The 16,226-nt window shown below is 48.9% G+C and overlaps 1 protein-coding gene across 1 annotated transcript in view; it reads left to right on the forward strand.

The window, feature by feature from the left end:
• Positions 1-16,226, forward strand: part of PLEKHN1 (pleckstrin homology domain containing N1) — a 43,647-nt gene that overhangs the window by 10,224 nt on the left and 17,197 nt on the right. The window contains exons 3-8 of the mRNA XM_039509399.1: positions 2,862-3,008; positions 3,712-3,792; positions 5,464-5,551; positions 11,530-11,654; positions 14,612-14,761; positions 15,556-15,636. Coding sequence (XP_039365333.1) covers positions 2,862-3,008; positions 3,712-3,792; positions 5,464-5,551; positions 11,530-11,654; positions 14,612-14,761; positions 15,556-15,636 — 672 coding nt within the window. The remainder of the gene's footprint in view (positions 1-2,861; positions 3,009-3,711; positions 3,793-5,463; positions 5,552-11,529; positions 11,655-14,611; positions 14,762-15,555; positions 15,637-16,226) is intronic.

The following is a 16,226-nucleotide window of genomic DNA, read 5'->3' on the forward strand; positions in this document are numbered from 1 at the left end:
CTCAAAAGAAAACATGTGGATGGCAAACACTGGACGGGGGATTTCTAGATGAAAAAGCAAATGAACAACCGAATGGGGTGGAAGTAAAAGCAGAAACGAATGGGATAATTTATGTTGGTTTTAAGTTATTTTTACAGGGTTTTTTTTTACTGAAATTTGGAGCCAAATTCAACGGGTCCATGTCCCTGTGAGAGCTCCTGTGTTTTAACACACCTCAGGACACCATGCATGCTGCACAGCATTGTTGTTATCAGCCAGTATTCTTTATTGCTTCCCCGACTGGCAGCTGATCAGTCAGCCCTCCACCGAGGCCTGTAGCAAATATTTAATCTTTCTTCTGCACTTAATTGCCTCTCGGTGAGCTCATTAATTGGCAGTTAGCAGGTTCCCACCTCCAGTCACATGTTCTCCGACACTGCGCACAGATGCTGATTAGTCTGCAGACGGTTGGAAACCAGAGGAAAACATTTCTGATGAAGCCCTCTGGGGCGCTGGGGGATTTTACTTGGGCCTGACAAAAAGTAATTATCTAGATTCAATTAAGCTGTGAAAGGAACTCCCGCTTTTGCGGATAAAGGACTCCAAAACCCATTAGCAGCCTGTCACTGGTTAACCAGTTCCTCTCTCTAACCTGAGACCGGTTGATGCCTCTAAAATGGCGAGTCCAGCGGATCTCTTCCTGATGGGTGAGCTCACCTAGGCGGCAGCAGAATGGGTCTGGTTAGTGGCTGCAGCTCTTCGTTTATCATGGGGCTTTTGCAGCTGTCTCCTTGGCACCAAGCATTACAAATGGGCACATGGGGACTAGTCAGGTTCTCCATCAGCTCTGAGAAAGCGCTGGCTGTTTGGGCTGCCCTGTATGTACGGGGCTGTCGGTTTCTCACTTGACCCCCCCACCCCATCTATCTGCAGCGCCTGGATTTGTTGTTCCTGGAAACGCTGCTCTGGAAAGAAAGATTTTCTGACACTTAAACCTTAAATCCCCCCCCCCCCCATCATCTAATTCTGTCATGTGTTTGGTAGCCCTGCCATCTGGAGAGGGGGGTGCAGCTGGATGACCTCCCTGCTTGGCAAGCACATGATACAAACCCTATCGCGGCCTCCTCATAGAGCTGAGCTGGGACCTGGACATCTCAAAGAGCAAATTCTTATGCCCACCTGATCACAGGCTATGGGCAGGCTCGAGTGGGTGCTCGTGCATCTTATGAAGTTTTAGAACAAAGGAGATTTGGGGTGGAGGAAGGAAGCCGTCCCTATCCCCCCTCCAGCCCCTGCTTCCAGATAATCCATGAAGGCAAGGCAAGCCTTGGTGTGCACGGCCCTTGTAGGACACAGGGGGTCTCATGCCCCCCATGCAGCCTCTCCTTGGCCTTTTCTGTTTGCAACACAATTGCAATGGTTCATCTGACCTCCAGGACTCAAGCACAAGCCGACTGAGGGCATCAGGATGTGAGTCTAAGTGAGGCATATCCCCCCCCGAAACCTCCCCCTACAAAACAAAATGCACTGAAATTGCTCTTTCCAAAATAAATTCTCAGGGACTGTATGTCGGATGCTAGTCCTGCTGGAGAGGGCTCAGAAGATCCTCCAGTGATGGGCACCAGAGCAGAATAGTGTGTGAACCTCACAGCCCAGCTCATTGCACAACAGGAGAAGTTTCCGTACACCTGGGACTCAGGAAATGATGCAAGCAGCATCCCCGGAGATTGCCAGACCATGCCTTTATGTCTGTCTCTGGCTCCCACTGGCTTCTCCTAACCTTCTCCAGAGGATGCATCACAATGGCCTTTACGGAGGGCAACTTCAGCCAGGGGATTCAGCCTTGAATTTGTTGAGCCACCAGGAACTCCCTAGAATAAACCATTTCTGGAGGAACCCTATTTTCCACCATGTTCCGTTAGGCCAAGTTCATTTGGAGCCTGATCCAATGGCCATTGCCAATGGCCAGGATCCCATTACCTTCAGCGGGCATTATGGCCAACATGCATTCTGCTCCTTGAGCTATACCAGCAGTTGTCAAGCTGTGCTCTGTGGAGGTGGTACGCACACAGCCTGCTTTCGACACAATGCACTGGGCAGCTGAGCAATGCTTGTGGCTATTACCTGCAGCCCAGTCTCTCTCTCTCTCTCTCTCTCTTTTGTTTTGATCGACTTCTCCCCATGTCTGCATCCTGCATGGCTCTTTTTGTGCCTTTCTGGTGTGGATTGGACGGGGAGCAGACACGCAATGGGAGGGAATTTAGCTCCAAGGTGTTCTGGGAGAGATTAGAGCAGGGGAAGCCGCAGAGAACACGGATGGGTGTGGTAGCATAGGGCTGATCCCAATAAATGTGAATCCCTGTGTCCAGATAGCTATTAGCAGCTCTAAACAGCACGGATTTAAAAACACAGTAGGAGGGGAATGTAATCGATCAGCAGGGAGAGGTGGGTAGGAGGAAGCCCTGGCAGAGCTAAACCAAAGAAACTGCACAGAGGTTTATAAACTGAGACCACTCAGCTGTGCACACCTTGGGTCACTCCTTGTCCAAGTGAGCTGGGTTAGGGCCACATTAAACCAATCAGCTTGGTAAGCGGAGCGTGACTGCGAAGTTGAGAGGCCTAAAATTTATAACTTGTTTCTACCAACCAGATGATCCGAGTTTGTTTTAAAATATCCCCCTGGATGGTGAGGAAACCAAGTCTTGCAGCAGTAATAAAATCCCAGCTCCCAGGCTGGCATGGAGACCAAACAACAAACAACCTAGCCAGGGCACTCACCCAGGACCCCTTTCTAAAGAAAGGCAGCTCTGCTAACGTCTCTTGCAGATGTTGATGGGCCCCACCAGCACTCAGCTCTGTGATTATTTTTTTCCTTGGTACAGAATATCACGAACCAGGAAAATCAAAAGGAAAACTTGGACCAGCGGTTTCCCAGCCTGTTCAAGAAAGGGCGGAGGAAGACGGTTGTAAGAAATCTGGGGAAAATTATCTATTACTCCAAGGTCAAATTTAAATTCCAGCACTGCCAGGTAAGCCCTGGTGCATCTGGATGCATACAGTGTAACTGCACGGGTCTATTCCCCCTGGTAACGGAGAGGAGATGGAGCCGATCGATCTCAGTAGAGAAAAAGACTGTTTGAAAAGTAACCTAATTCTCCTCCCAGGGATGGATCAAACGTGGCCTGGAATAATGATAAACATGGTGCTTTCAGCTCCCTCACATCAGCTGTGATGCTGCCCTACTGAAATCAGGGCAAGTTTTGCCATTGATTTCAATGGGAGCAGGATCCGCCTATCTTTCTGAGGGTTGGTTGTGGGGCTTGGAGTGGCGGAATGCCAGGGGTTCCCTTCCACAACACAAACGTCATTCATTTTTGAAGGAGGGGTTGGCATCTTGGGAGCCCTTTGAAGTATTTAGGGACTTATAGAGGGGAGCTCCAGGATAGGAGGATATCAGGAAGGTCTTATCCTCTAGCGTGTGGGATGCTGTGGAGGTGATTTTGTTCCCATACCGTGCACAGGTAACTTAGGGCTCAATTGCTTCCACCAGGTCTGAGAATTTGGCCTTGCTTTCATGGTTAGCAGCTGTGCCTGGAAACAGAATGGGTCTTTCCTTTGGTTACTGACATAAATGGTTGTTCGGCCCATTCTCCAGTAAACCCTCCAGAGCAGAGTGAAGCCTGGGGAGTGTGTCTCCCCTGAGGCAAACCTCACCGTGTCCTTTTCCCACAGGAGGTGAACGACTGCTACTTGGAACTGTTCCAGTCCTACCTGTACTTTCAGTCTGTTGGCTCGAATGGACTGACCTATCAGGTAACGCGTCTCTGCACTGCCATGAAATGAAGGGGCAGGTACGGGGCCGGCGCAACCCATTAGGCGACCTAGGCGGTTGCCTAGGGCGCTAACATTTGGGGGGTGGGGGTTACCGCGGTTGTCGGCGGTATTTCGGGGGCAGGACCTTCCACCGCCAAGGGCGCCAAAAAGGCTGCCGGCGCACCTGGGCAGGTATCAGTCAAGAGGCAGCATGGTCTATTAGCACCCTGGATTGGGAGTCAGGAGATCTGGGTTCTGTTCCTGGACCTGCCACATGACCTCAGCCAAGTCATGGCCCTCAGTTTCCCCTCCCACCTTTGTCTGTCTGGTCCATGCAGACTGAAAGCTCTTCAGCCCAGGGCCTGTCTCTTGCTGTGTTTGTACAGCACCTAGCACACCTGGGGCCTGAAGAGGCTACTGTAATGCAAATAAATAAAAATAAGACTTACGCACCCAAATAAGTGGCCAGACTTGCAGAAATCCTGAACACCCAGAAAGTCATGTTGGCCTTTACAAGAGCTGTATTGTGTGCAGCACTTTTGAAAATCAAAGAACTGATTTGGGTGCCTGGATATGGTTTTATGAGCCTAACTGTAGCACCTTTAAAAAAACCAACAACAACAAAAAATCTTGGCCTTCAAGCCAAAGGGGAGAAACAGGGGGAGAGGAAGGTCTGGGGAGGATACTTGAAGTCAGCCTTGCAAAATGGTGATGAAAACTTACCCCAGGCACCGAATCTATTTACCCATCTTTTACTGTGATGCTGCTGATAAGGAAAAACAAAGGAGATTTTGTATGTCCTTCCAAAACAAAGCACTCCTCTCCCTCAGCAAGTAAAATTGTGCAAGGCTGTTTTGCAGATGTTTGCAGAATCCAGCCCCTTCTGAAATGATTTATTGCCTTCTAAGTCACTTGAGGTAAATTCATTATGGCAAAGCAACCTCTTGAGTCACCCAGGAAACTGGCCTTCAAGTGTGAAGACACATTGTCAAGATATAAACCGTATTTAAAAATCCTTTGTCTCTGTTACTAACAGTCCCTTAGACTAATACGGAGAGAATTATAAAAGAATTAATGCATCAGTATTGGCACCTAGATATTATTGTGGTCAGTGCTCCTTACAGCTTGGATTTAGAGAGGTATTTTAAGTACATGCCTAACTATGAGCACTTGGGCTGAATTCACACTTGTCACCATTATGCTGTTTGTTTACATTTTGCAAACAGCTCAGTTTGGACATTGAAAGTAGCCTGGTCAATTTTCCTTTTTATCTATCGTCAGTTTCACTTTCTGATTCTTTTGCACTAGCCCAGCACTGTTTTGTTTGGGTTTCCATGACTTCAGAGGAACATTTTAAAACAACAAGATCCTGTTCTCATTGATGTTAAGGACGAAGGATGAAATCTTGACCCCACTGAAGTAAATGGGAGTTGACTAAGGTCTGATGCTCATTTACACTTAGGTCCCTTTGCAGTGGAACGAGGCCTTGTTTTAGAGTAAAGAGAATCAGGCCCCAAAATATTTCCCTTCGGAGGAGGTTTGGCAAGCTAACAGTCTGAGCCCAAACTGCCTGACGGTGCCTCTCTGAAGATGTTGGATCCTTTTGGAAGGAGGGCTTTGGCACCAGAAGCCAAGCTGCCGAGGTAATAATGGTGCGTTCTGCTTATGCAGGGGCTGCTGCCGCTGAAAGAGCTGAGCGTGTGTGAAACCGAAAAGGCAAAGAGCGCGGAGCGGGAGGAACATGCGTTCCGCATTACAGGTTAGTGCTGCTTTGTTGGCTCTGGCTTGAGGAGAGAATGAAGCCTGAGTTGGTCGTGATGTGGCCATGCTTTGTGGGGAGCCCCATCCCAAGGGGAAGGGTGCTTCAGAGAATAGGGTTTGAACCGCACAGTGTTAACCTTATTAGACAGCCTATCTCCCCCATTGCTCTCTGCTCTCAAACCTCCCTTCTAGGACAATGTCCAGAACTGCAAAGAAAGAGCCTAGAGGTAGAGTTGTCTGGTGGTTAAGGCTGACTGGGGCCCAAAGATGCGGATTCCGTTCCCAGTCCTGTGTGATTCCGGGCAAGTCACTCAATTTCTTCGTGCCTTGGGGTGCCCAGTTTCATCCTGACACAGGGATAAGCGTGCTCCCTTTGGCTGTGTGGTTTGTTTCAACTATAAGCTCTTAAAGGCAAGGACTGTCTCCTACTATGTGTATGTACAGCACCTTGCACAGCGGGGCCAATCAGGGCCCCTCGCATATAGAAAACTAATAACAATAGCAATGAGAGAGGCTCTTTATCCTCAGTCGGTAGCATCAGAACTGCCCTATCAGCACTGGATAGCCATCAACCAACTTCCCTTCTGCCAAAGTCCTCCTCTCTTTTTTGAATTTTATTCTGAGTCATCTGGCATTATAAAAGGCTTCCTGGGATAACAAACCTGCTTTCCCAGCAGCTGAAGGCTCACTGGGACTTAGTCATTGTTGAATTACGGCAGTCCAGAGCCACCGAGAGTGGTAGGCAGAGGTAACTAACAACCCCATAAAGATACGGAGCTAGCAAAGCTAATTTGTGCATGGTGCCTGGGGTCTACGTGCTTAGGTGAGCCAGGCTGGAAAATGAGTCATAGAACCACCCCACCGTAAAAACTTTTTTTTTTTTTTAACCTAAATCAGAGGGACATCTGGTTAGGCCATAGCTCCTCCCAAGAGACTGCTGAACTGTAACTGTTCCCTTATACCAGATCCCATAAACCCCCTTGGCCAGTCTCTCAGGGGCTGGGGATCTGTGCACCTTGGAGCTCAAGAGACATCCCCAATAGGGAGGGGCGGACTTGTCCTGCCGGATTTCAAACACCCGCGAATGCTGTAGGTAGGGAAGCTGGACTCAAGCTTTGTGAGGCTGTTGTTCCGCTGAAGAAAGGGGGTTGACAAAGCAGCAGGGAGGCAGAGGAATTCAGATACAAATCCTGAATCCAATCCCTGCTGTGCCTGGCTATCAGCCCATCCCACGAACACACATGACTGTGGTCTCCCTGATGTAGAGCAAGGCCGCTCTTCCATGTTTGGTTCTACTTGTTCAGTGTGACTGGCCCTTGGGGGAGGCTGGAACGTGAGCTCATGCTGCAGGGAAAAGGTCCGTCACCTTTAGCAGCTCAAGAAATAGCTTCTGAGGTTTGCGAAACCTCCCATGCCCCCAAGGCTGCTATATCCCAAATGGCAAACCAGGATATCCTGGGAACTCTTTGCCGGGTCAAAGCCTCGTGGTTCTGCATTTCCTGTGCAGTATGTTCTCTTCCCCCACCCACTGCCAGTGCTCCAGTGCTCAGGTACCAGTTCATCTGCATGTGCGGCAAAACTGCCTCTATGGCTCTGCTCCCGTTTGGGCCAGTGTGAGTCTGTATCCACAGCGAGCGGCAACCCATGGGAGTGAGACTCAAAGCCCAGGTCAACCGACTCCGTCTCTACGGTGATAAAAGTAGCAGGTTCTGAGACTCATCTCCCTGGGCCGCCATGTGCCTTGTGAGATGTTCAAACCACATTTAGACGCGCAGTCCTCCAGAGATTCAGATCAAAGATGTTGCATGAAACCGGGACATAATTCTCAGTGAGGAATTTTAATGCATTAATGCAATAATATATTGCACTAAGCAAACTATGTGGTGTGACCACTGCTTATCCCGCTGCCTAGGCGTGGCTCTGATCTAGCACACAAAGGCTGAAAAAGATCCCCTGGCTGGAAGTTGAAGCGAGACAATTTCAGACTAGAAATAAGATGCACGTCTTTAACAGTGAGGGTCATTAGCCACTGGAACAGCTTAGCAAGGGCTGTGTGGTGGGTTCTTCATTGCAGGCAATTTTTAAACCAAGCTGGGATGTGTTTCTAAAAGACCTGCTCTGGTTCCAACAGGAATTAACTCCGGGAAGTCCTACAGCCGGTGCTACGCTGTAGGTGATCACAGAGCTTCCTTCTGGCCTTAGAATCTATGAATCGTTACATCATTGTTGCTCCCCTGATCTGTTTTTTTGTATCCATTGTGACAAAGTTCCTCCTCTACCTTGGTGGGTCCTGCGCTTATTGGCAGATTTGCTCACCTCAGTGATCTTCCTCACAGTCTGGGTCAACTTCTCCTGTGTCTGATCAGGAGTTGGGAGGTTTGGGGGGAACCCAGGCCCACCCTCTGCTCCGGGTTCCAGCCCAGGGCCCTGTGGATCGCGACTGTCTATAGTGCCTCTTGTAACAGCTGCATGACAGCTACAACTCCCTGGGCTACTCCCCCCCTGGCCTCCTCCAAACACCTTCTTTATCGTCACCACAGGACCTTCCTCCTGGTGTCTGATAACGCTTGTACTCCTCAGTCCTCCAGCAGCACAGCCTCACCCACACCCTCTCAGCTCCTTGTGCCTCTTGCTCCCAGCTCCTCTCACGCACTGGTGCCCTGATTAGCCTGCCTTGATTGGCTGCAGGTGATCTAATCAGCCTATCTGCCTTAATTGGTTCTAGCAGGTTCCTGATTACTCTAGTGCAGCCCCTGCTCTGGTCACTCAGGGAACAGAAAACTACTCACCCAGTGACCAGTATATTTGCCCTCTACCAGACTCCTGTACCCCACTGGCCTGGGTCTGTCACACCATCTGTGGACTCTCGTCTTCTACTTGGACTGGAAGCTATGTGGCGCAGGGACCTTCTCTTTGTTCTGAGTGGCCAGCGCCTTGCACGAAGGGGCCCCAATCCATTACTGGGACCCCTAAGCACTACCATAATATGAATACATATAGAAGGGGGTCGGGACAGGAAGAAATAGTGATACTTAGTGCTTTGAAAATGGAAAGAGCTGTACAAACATGCACTCAGGAATCCTCACCTCCCTCTGTGAGGCCATTAAGTATTATTCCCCTTCTAGAGAGGGAGAAACGGAGGCACAGAGAGAAGAAGTGACATGCCCAAGGCTACACAGGGAATCAGTGGCAAAGCTGGGGAGAGGCCCTCTGGTTCTTAACTCTTAGTCCAGGGCTTTAGTCACAAGACCATCCCCTGCTGAAAGCCAGTGACTTTGACAGGGTCCTATGAATTCCTGTGCCTCTCCTGTGCAATTCTGCACCCTCTGCTGGCAACTGTATAATTATCGATATCATCATCGGACGCTGCCAGCCAGTAGTGGAGACACCATGTAAGGACGGAGCCCTCTGATGTACACAGAAGTCCTCTAGTACCTCTGAGCTCTGACGGGGGAGGGATAGCTCAGTGGTTTGAGCATTGGCCTACTAAACCCAGGGTTGCTGAGTTCAATCCTTGAGGGGGCCATTTAGGAAATGGGGGTAAAAATCTGTCTGGGGATTGGTTGGATTAGATGACCTTCTGAGGTCCCTTCCAACCCTAATCTTCTATGATTCTATGACAGGCTTCTAAGAGCAAGAGGGCTGGTGGCCAGCGTTGGGTTCCTAACCCAGAGTGTATCTCTGCTCGACACTTTCACCTGCTCCTTCCCCCAATAATTTCCACTCTCGGTTTCTTAGTGCAGCAAGAGTTGGTCTGGTAATAAATCTGTCATACCTAGAAAAGCACCATATGCCACAATGGCTTGCATCAGTGTCCTTCAGCCTATGGGCCCCACCACGATAGAGCCAGAGGATGTGGAACAGAAGAGAGGAACTCAGCGGCTGGGAAAGGTTCATACACCTGGATGCACCCTGACTCCACAGCAGATGTACTCTTGGGGTGCTGGGAATGCAGCTACCGCCCCCCATTCCCTGCTCTAGTGTCACAGCCACCCGAGCAGCTGGTCACAGGAGCTCAGAGTATGTCCCAGGGCTTCAGGCTGAGACATTAATTTCTTTTCTCTTTTTCTCTCCCTTTGAGGCTTAGCTTGGATGTGGCAACAAAAACAGCCAGTGGCCAGGTTTTCCTGGCTAGCCTTTGAGAAAGGTGTAAAAACAAACCCAGCGGGAGGTCAAGGGTCATGCCCTATTCATGGAGCAGGGTACTGGGCATCTGGCGAGGTACCTGTGTTGCCCCTCTGACCATAGAGTCTGAACACGTCAGGCATTAACGTATTTATCCCCATAACATGCCTGGGAGGGAGCGCAGTGCTATTAGCCCCACTTTACAGATCGGGAAACTGAGGCACCGAGGCTGAGTGACTTGCCACAAGGTCAAACAGGGAATCCAATGACTCTCATTTCAGTGCCAGACACGCTAGGTTCTATTCCTGTCCCAGACACATTATGTCACATGATTAATATCAGAAAACCTAGTCAGATTGAGGCCCCTATTGTACTAGTTGCTGTGTAAACTCACATAATTATGAGGGAGTTCCTGCCCTAAAGAACTTGCAGTCTAAAGGAGCACATCACTTAACCGCTCTGTGCCTTAATATCCCCACCTGTACAATGGACATAGTGGCACCTTTTCTGCCTTACAGTGGTGTTGAGAGGCTTAATTAATTAACGCTTGTAAAACAGGTTGGGATTCTGAGATGAAAGATTCCACAGAAGGGCAAAGTATCACCCTGATGAGGATGATTTTTTATGATGGCATATTGTGAATTTGCTCATCTCAATACTCCCCAACCGTGCAGATGCTAAAATCAGAATCTTATTTACAGCGCATCTAATACAGTTTTAATGGGAGGCATCTAGTTAATTATTAATGGTGGTGAACATTACACAGCCAGCCGGAAGTGGTTTATTTACGTCACTAGGGTCTTATCACAGTGACTGGTAAGAGGTGAGAGAGACTTCTGGTATGCACACTAAGCAAATGACAGCTTGAAATCTTAAAATCAGCAGTGGCTAGCGTCGTTCCATCCAGCAAGGCTATGTCTGAGAGCAGTTATACATGGTCTGGCACACATTTTATTTGGTAACGCAATAAGCAAGCAGCTTGGTAGAGCTACTGTAGTCATATATGTGAATTTACGGCAAAAACGTGAAAGTGACAAATACATAACAAATGGGTTAACAGTAATATGCTATTTGGTGAATTTGTGAACAGGTTGCCTGGGATTGGTGCTATTGTGTATTTGCCTTTAATGGCAATTGAAACGTTGCTCAAATTTATGGGTTTTTAAAAATTCAGCAGCAAGCAGTGACAGTTGCCACAACAGAGGAAATCCCCACTGCTTTCATTAAGGGAACACTTTAAGATTGTTTTTAAAAAATACTATAAAAATGTTTATTCTTTTACCTATAATATTTACATAGGAAAGAACATTAAAAATTGGACCGACTTTGCCCTATTGTTTGTTTTAATATTTGTGCGTACAGCTTAGACTCAGATTGTGAAAATAGTCAGTTACATCTTCCTTTTGGTTCTAGCCTTTTCTAGTCAATTTCTCAAGCACTAGCACATTGCTGCAGTGTTTGGGTTGCAGAGGAATTTTAAAAACACTTTTCTGGACTGGATTTTTGTATGAAATAAAAACATTTGCAGCGATCTCAAGTTTCACAGAAGCTGTGTTTTTATACTACCGACATTTGGGATCAAATTCTCCCTGACAGGGCCCCTTTAAGAACTATATTAGCAAGCAGGAAAACTCTCCTCTTACAACATTCTCCCAGCAACATGAGACCTTAGGCTCAGCCAATGACAAGTATTACATCACCAGAACAACCTCTCTCATTGGCTGAGCACAGTACACTATTGCCTAGCAACCAGGGGGAGCTGATTAACCCTTTGGTGCTGCATGCTGTGCCAGGGTAGCACTTAGCATTTTGCTGTATGTACTCAGATCATCTTCTGCCTTGGGTCCCTAGGTCCCCTGCTGAACCCCCTTATCGTGTACTGCCCCAGCGAGTCAGAGCTCAAGCGATGGCTTTATCACCTGGAGAAACAGATCCACCTGAATGGGGGGAACCTGGACGGGTCCTTCCTATCTCAGGTTAGTGACGTGGTGGGCCGTGGTCGGGAACAGGACGATCTCAGGCTTTCAATCGGTTGTTCTTAACCTTCTGCGTACCTTGGCCCTGCTATCAGGGACACTCAGAGCCCATCTTCCTCTGTGTCCCAGAATCCTTTGTGCCACCATGATGCAGTGGTTTACTCCTGATACCTGGGGACCCGGGTTAAGCAGCTGAGCACTTCAGCAGGGAGTGGGAGCACCTCAAATTCCCCTCCCCAGATGCAACCACTTCCGTTGGCTAGTGGAAACTATTAATTGCAAGTGCCAGAGGCTGCTGACATGCAGGACGCCTGGGCTTCAGTTGCGGTTCTGATCTCATTCTCCATGGGCCAGCAGGAGCTGGAGGCACAGGGAAGCAGGAGGGAAAGCAAGATGCCTTGCCTCGCTCAGTAGTAACCCCTTCTGGTATTATGGAGCAGTGCCAAGCCAGGTTTGGAAGAGAATACTGGCTTGCAATGGTGATGACAGATAACTTTGCCCTGCTACAGCACCTTCTGTTTGAGGACCTCCAAGCACCTTGCATGCATTTATTTAAGCCCCTCAACGCCCTCATGAGCCAGCTGATTATTATCCTCACCATTTCACAGAGGGGCAAGCTGAGGCACCAACAGGGTTAGGTAACTCTCCCAAGGTCACACAGTCAGGCAGTGGCAGAGCCAGGGATGGAACCCAAGAGTCCTCCTGGATCTAACTTATCACTTGTAGCGACCAGGTAAGGAGGGCTAAAGTAGAGAGAAGGGAAGTCATCAAAGATTGGGGAAGGAGAGGAAATGGTACTGTTGTCCGATTCCTTTCCAGTTGCAAGGGAAAGCCTTGCTCCATCAGGTTTAGCAGTCTGAGCTGGGTGGCCCTGGGCTGCACTCACAGCTAGACGTCATGTGTGCCTGAGAGATAAAAGGCGTAATACCGACTGGCTGTTCCCACAACTACCTGTCCAATCGGAGGCCCCTTCAAAGGCCTTCACCTAGAAACTCTTTCTGGGCAAAATCTCTCCTGCCCCAAACCACCAGCGCAGCCACCCTCGTCAGTTTGCTCCCAGCATGAATCATCGGGCTTGGTACACTGAAGAGCAAGGCTGTCTGGCAGGAGCTGTCTGACAGGCCAACCACTCATAATTTCCAGTCTGCCTCTCACAGCTGAACGCTCGCCGCTGCGAATGGGAAAAGCGAGCAATGATTTCCACACCCATCAAACATCTCTCAGCTGACAGAGGGGAGCAGCCCCCGCCACCAGGAGCAGACAGGAAATCAGCCGTCAGCCGAGAGAACCTGCCTAACGAGTCCGTGGGCTGCGCTGTCAGTCAGGGGTTGCTGCAGTCTGGGATTTTATTAGGCAGGGACCTGTTGCTATTGTAAAAATAGGCTTTGGAAAGGCATGTGGATTTTCATCTGTCAGTGCCGCTGCTAATCAAGCCTTTTACGTACAAATGGTCATTACTCCTGAGGCCTGTAGCACAGCTCCAGTTTACACATTTGGGGTGGGGGAGGACCAGAGAGGTGACACAGTGGCAAAGGCGGGTACAGATTCCCAGTCACCTGCGGTAATCATTAGCTGACACTGCCTCATAAGTAACATTAATCAGTGCAGAGCGGGCACAGTGGCTCTAGCTAATGTCCCTCCTTCTACCCCGTGACTATTATTGCCTGCATCCCTTATTGCCTGCCTCAGTGGCCTATTGTTCTTTATTATTCTTTAGCTAGTGCCATAGATAAACATGGATCCTTACAACAGGTGAAATGTCCCAAACACGTAACAGTAGATCTGTTAATAACAGGTCAGAGCATAGATCTGGTTTCCTTTATTCTCATTTGTTAATGAGCTTGTATAATAATCTTAAATCCATGGGCAATATATAGTCTCCACCTTCTCTTCTGCCTCCTCCCCTTTATGCTCTCATTGCCAAAGCATCCCCAGATAGACACACAAACAACTTGCAGGAGGACAATGTTGTCACTTGGGAACTCTTTGTACTGCAAAAAAACCCCAGGACATTCACGTTTGCTTTTTTTTTGGGTGGCCTACATATAGGAGGCAATCCTCAGAGCGAACCTGAAGTTTCTGTGATAAAGGACCCAAGAATCTATTATTGGAAATTGAAATAAGCTTGGGGGACTTCTGGTGTGTGTGTGTGTGTGTATGTGTGTGGGTGTGTGTGTGTTAATTTTGGAACTTCCTTTTTCTACGCCTCTGAGTTCTTGAGCTTTTGCATGGGTAGGGTCCTTTAAAAGGATGTATTGGTGGGTAGGGTCCTTTAAAAGGATGTATTGGTGGGTGTGTTTAATGGAAGAAAACAGGAATGAGCTGTCATGATGGAGAAACCTCTGGAAGTTCAGAGGTTTGGCTTCAGCTTGAATAAATACCCCAACCCGTGGATGCTCCTGCATATTTCCCAAATCTGCCAAACCTTTCGAAGGAAGAGGGTGGTTCGGAAACAGGACTAAAGTCAACAGCTGCGTTTTCTTCCTGGCTCTGCGACTGACCCTGTGTGGGATGCTAGGCCAATCACTTCCTCTCTCTCAGCATGCGTCCAGCGCTTTTCACACATAGTTCTCCAAGGCTGTTCCAACCCCATTTTACAGACAAGGAAACTCCGGCAAATCATTAATTGTGGGATGGAACTCTTGTTTTCACACCAGGTTTTTACTCTTTCCTGCTTCCAGCCAAGCTTGAAATATATCCTGAGACCAGCTTGTCTCCTAGTTAAACTCTCCCACTCTCAGCGATAGTCCGGCAATGCAAATATGATAAGTGATGGAGAAGAAAACAGTTAATGGAATTTCCCAGACCTTAAAACGTGGTTTAGTTTAGCTTCCAGTTGAATTTGGGGAAGGGGGGTGCAGGCAGAGGAGAGGCTTTAGGGCTTGTGATTAAGCTTGGTTTTTCCGTTCTTTCCGCCTGGTTCTCATGTGCCTGCTCATTGTTCCCTATTTCCTTAGAGCGACTGGAAGCAGAACTCCATAGGGAAAGAGGAACTGAGGTGGTCTGTGCAGAACACGCCTGTCCAAGAATGGAGAGGGACCCAACGGGAGTCCCTAGGTGATGTCCTCTGCGTCTCTAAAGTGAAGCTGCAGCATTTGCCTTTCCAGGTAAGATCCTGAATAAATGAAGTGACTTGCTATTGCCCGAGAAAAGTTAATCGATCCAGTAACAGGAAAAAAAATCTGTCTGTACAATGAGACTCCAATAGGGGGAACCATTTTCTTCAGCCCTCCTCCTTTTCACACTAGCAGGCTCCTCCCACTCAGACCCCTTCCCATGCTCGTCCTAGGTACTAAAGCAAATCTTCCATCCTGCATCCCCCGGCCTTAGCACTGCAGGCAAGGAAGTGCCTGCGTGTCCCCCAGGCTGGCTGTGCCTCTGTGGATCAACACAAGAGCCACTGGGCACAGCTAGAGAGCAGCACCAGACCCGTCGAGGTGCCAGGTGTGTTGTGATGTGCAAATCCATGACTTGTGTGTGTGTGTGTTAAAAGAAAGGGAAAGCAGCAGCTTGATTCATATACTAAAAGAAAATGTCAACCCCTCCCCCACCCACCAAATTCCCTGGAAGGAAAAATCATAGGCCCCTGATCCTGCAAACACTTCAGCGTGTGCTTAACTTTGCACACAAGAGCAGCAGTTGCACTCAGTGGGATGACCCGGGTGTAAAGTTAAGCATGTGTGTAAGTGTTGGCAGGGTCAAGGCAGAATTTTGGAGCCAGCTGGAATCTTGTCTAGAAGCTGCACTTCCGGCGGTTGTAGAAGAATACGGGCACCTATACTTCACGGACCTAGACCCTGGCCATGGAAAGAATGCAAAACCTCTCATTGAGGGCCGTACGCTTTGGATCAGGCCCCAGTGCCTCTTCTGATGCTAACTCTCTTCCCCTGGCCTCCCTCAGGAGCAGCACGACAGGCTTTTGATCCTGTACCCGTCCACGCTGGTGATCGTCTCTGAAGAGCGCCATGGCCTCTACTTTAAGGTATGTGCATTTTCAAGTCCTTTCTCTCCCCCAAATTCCCTTCACTCATTTAGGCTCCCTCTGTGCTTGGTTGCTTTCTCTCCCTTTGCTGCAACCCTGTTCTGTGACCAGTAAGCCAACACTGTGGCACAAGGATGTTGTAAGGTATCTTCCCATGAGAACCACCTTGCAAAAGTCCAGGGGTGAGGGAGTCCACTGCCTGGGTATTTCAGTGTCTGGGAGGAGGCGGCTTCTGTGTTTAGTTGTGGCTCAGAACTGGCTGGGTAGCAACCCTGCGATCCTCTCCAGCTTGAGACATACCCTGCAATGCTCCCCAGCAATCTCCGCTCACCCTGGGCTGGCTCCATCTAGCTGGCTGAAAGCGGGTTGGTATTCCTTTAAACATAGCATCCGCTTGCAATTGCTCAGGCAGAGATGGCCCGTGTGATGCAGGGTTTCTCTGGGGAGGGGCACAGGGAGTTGGCTGGCTGGAGCTGAGGTTGCTAGGTGCGTTGGGTTTGCTTATTGTCTTCACCGAGTACATTTTACCATAAGCTGAAGAGTGCTGCACAGAGTACTGGGTGAAGAGTGAGGATCCAGAGCAACATCTG

The sequence above is a fragment of the Mauremys reevesii genome, linkage group 21, assembly GCF_016161935.1.
Source record: "Mauremys reevesii isolate NIE-2019 linkage group 21, ASM1616193v1, whole genome shotgun sequence".
NCBI classification, from domain to species: Eukaryota; Metazoa; Chordata; order Testudines; family Geoemydidae; genus Mauremys; species Mauremys reevesii.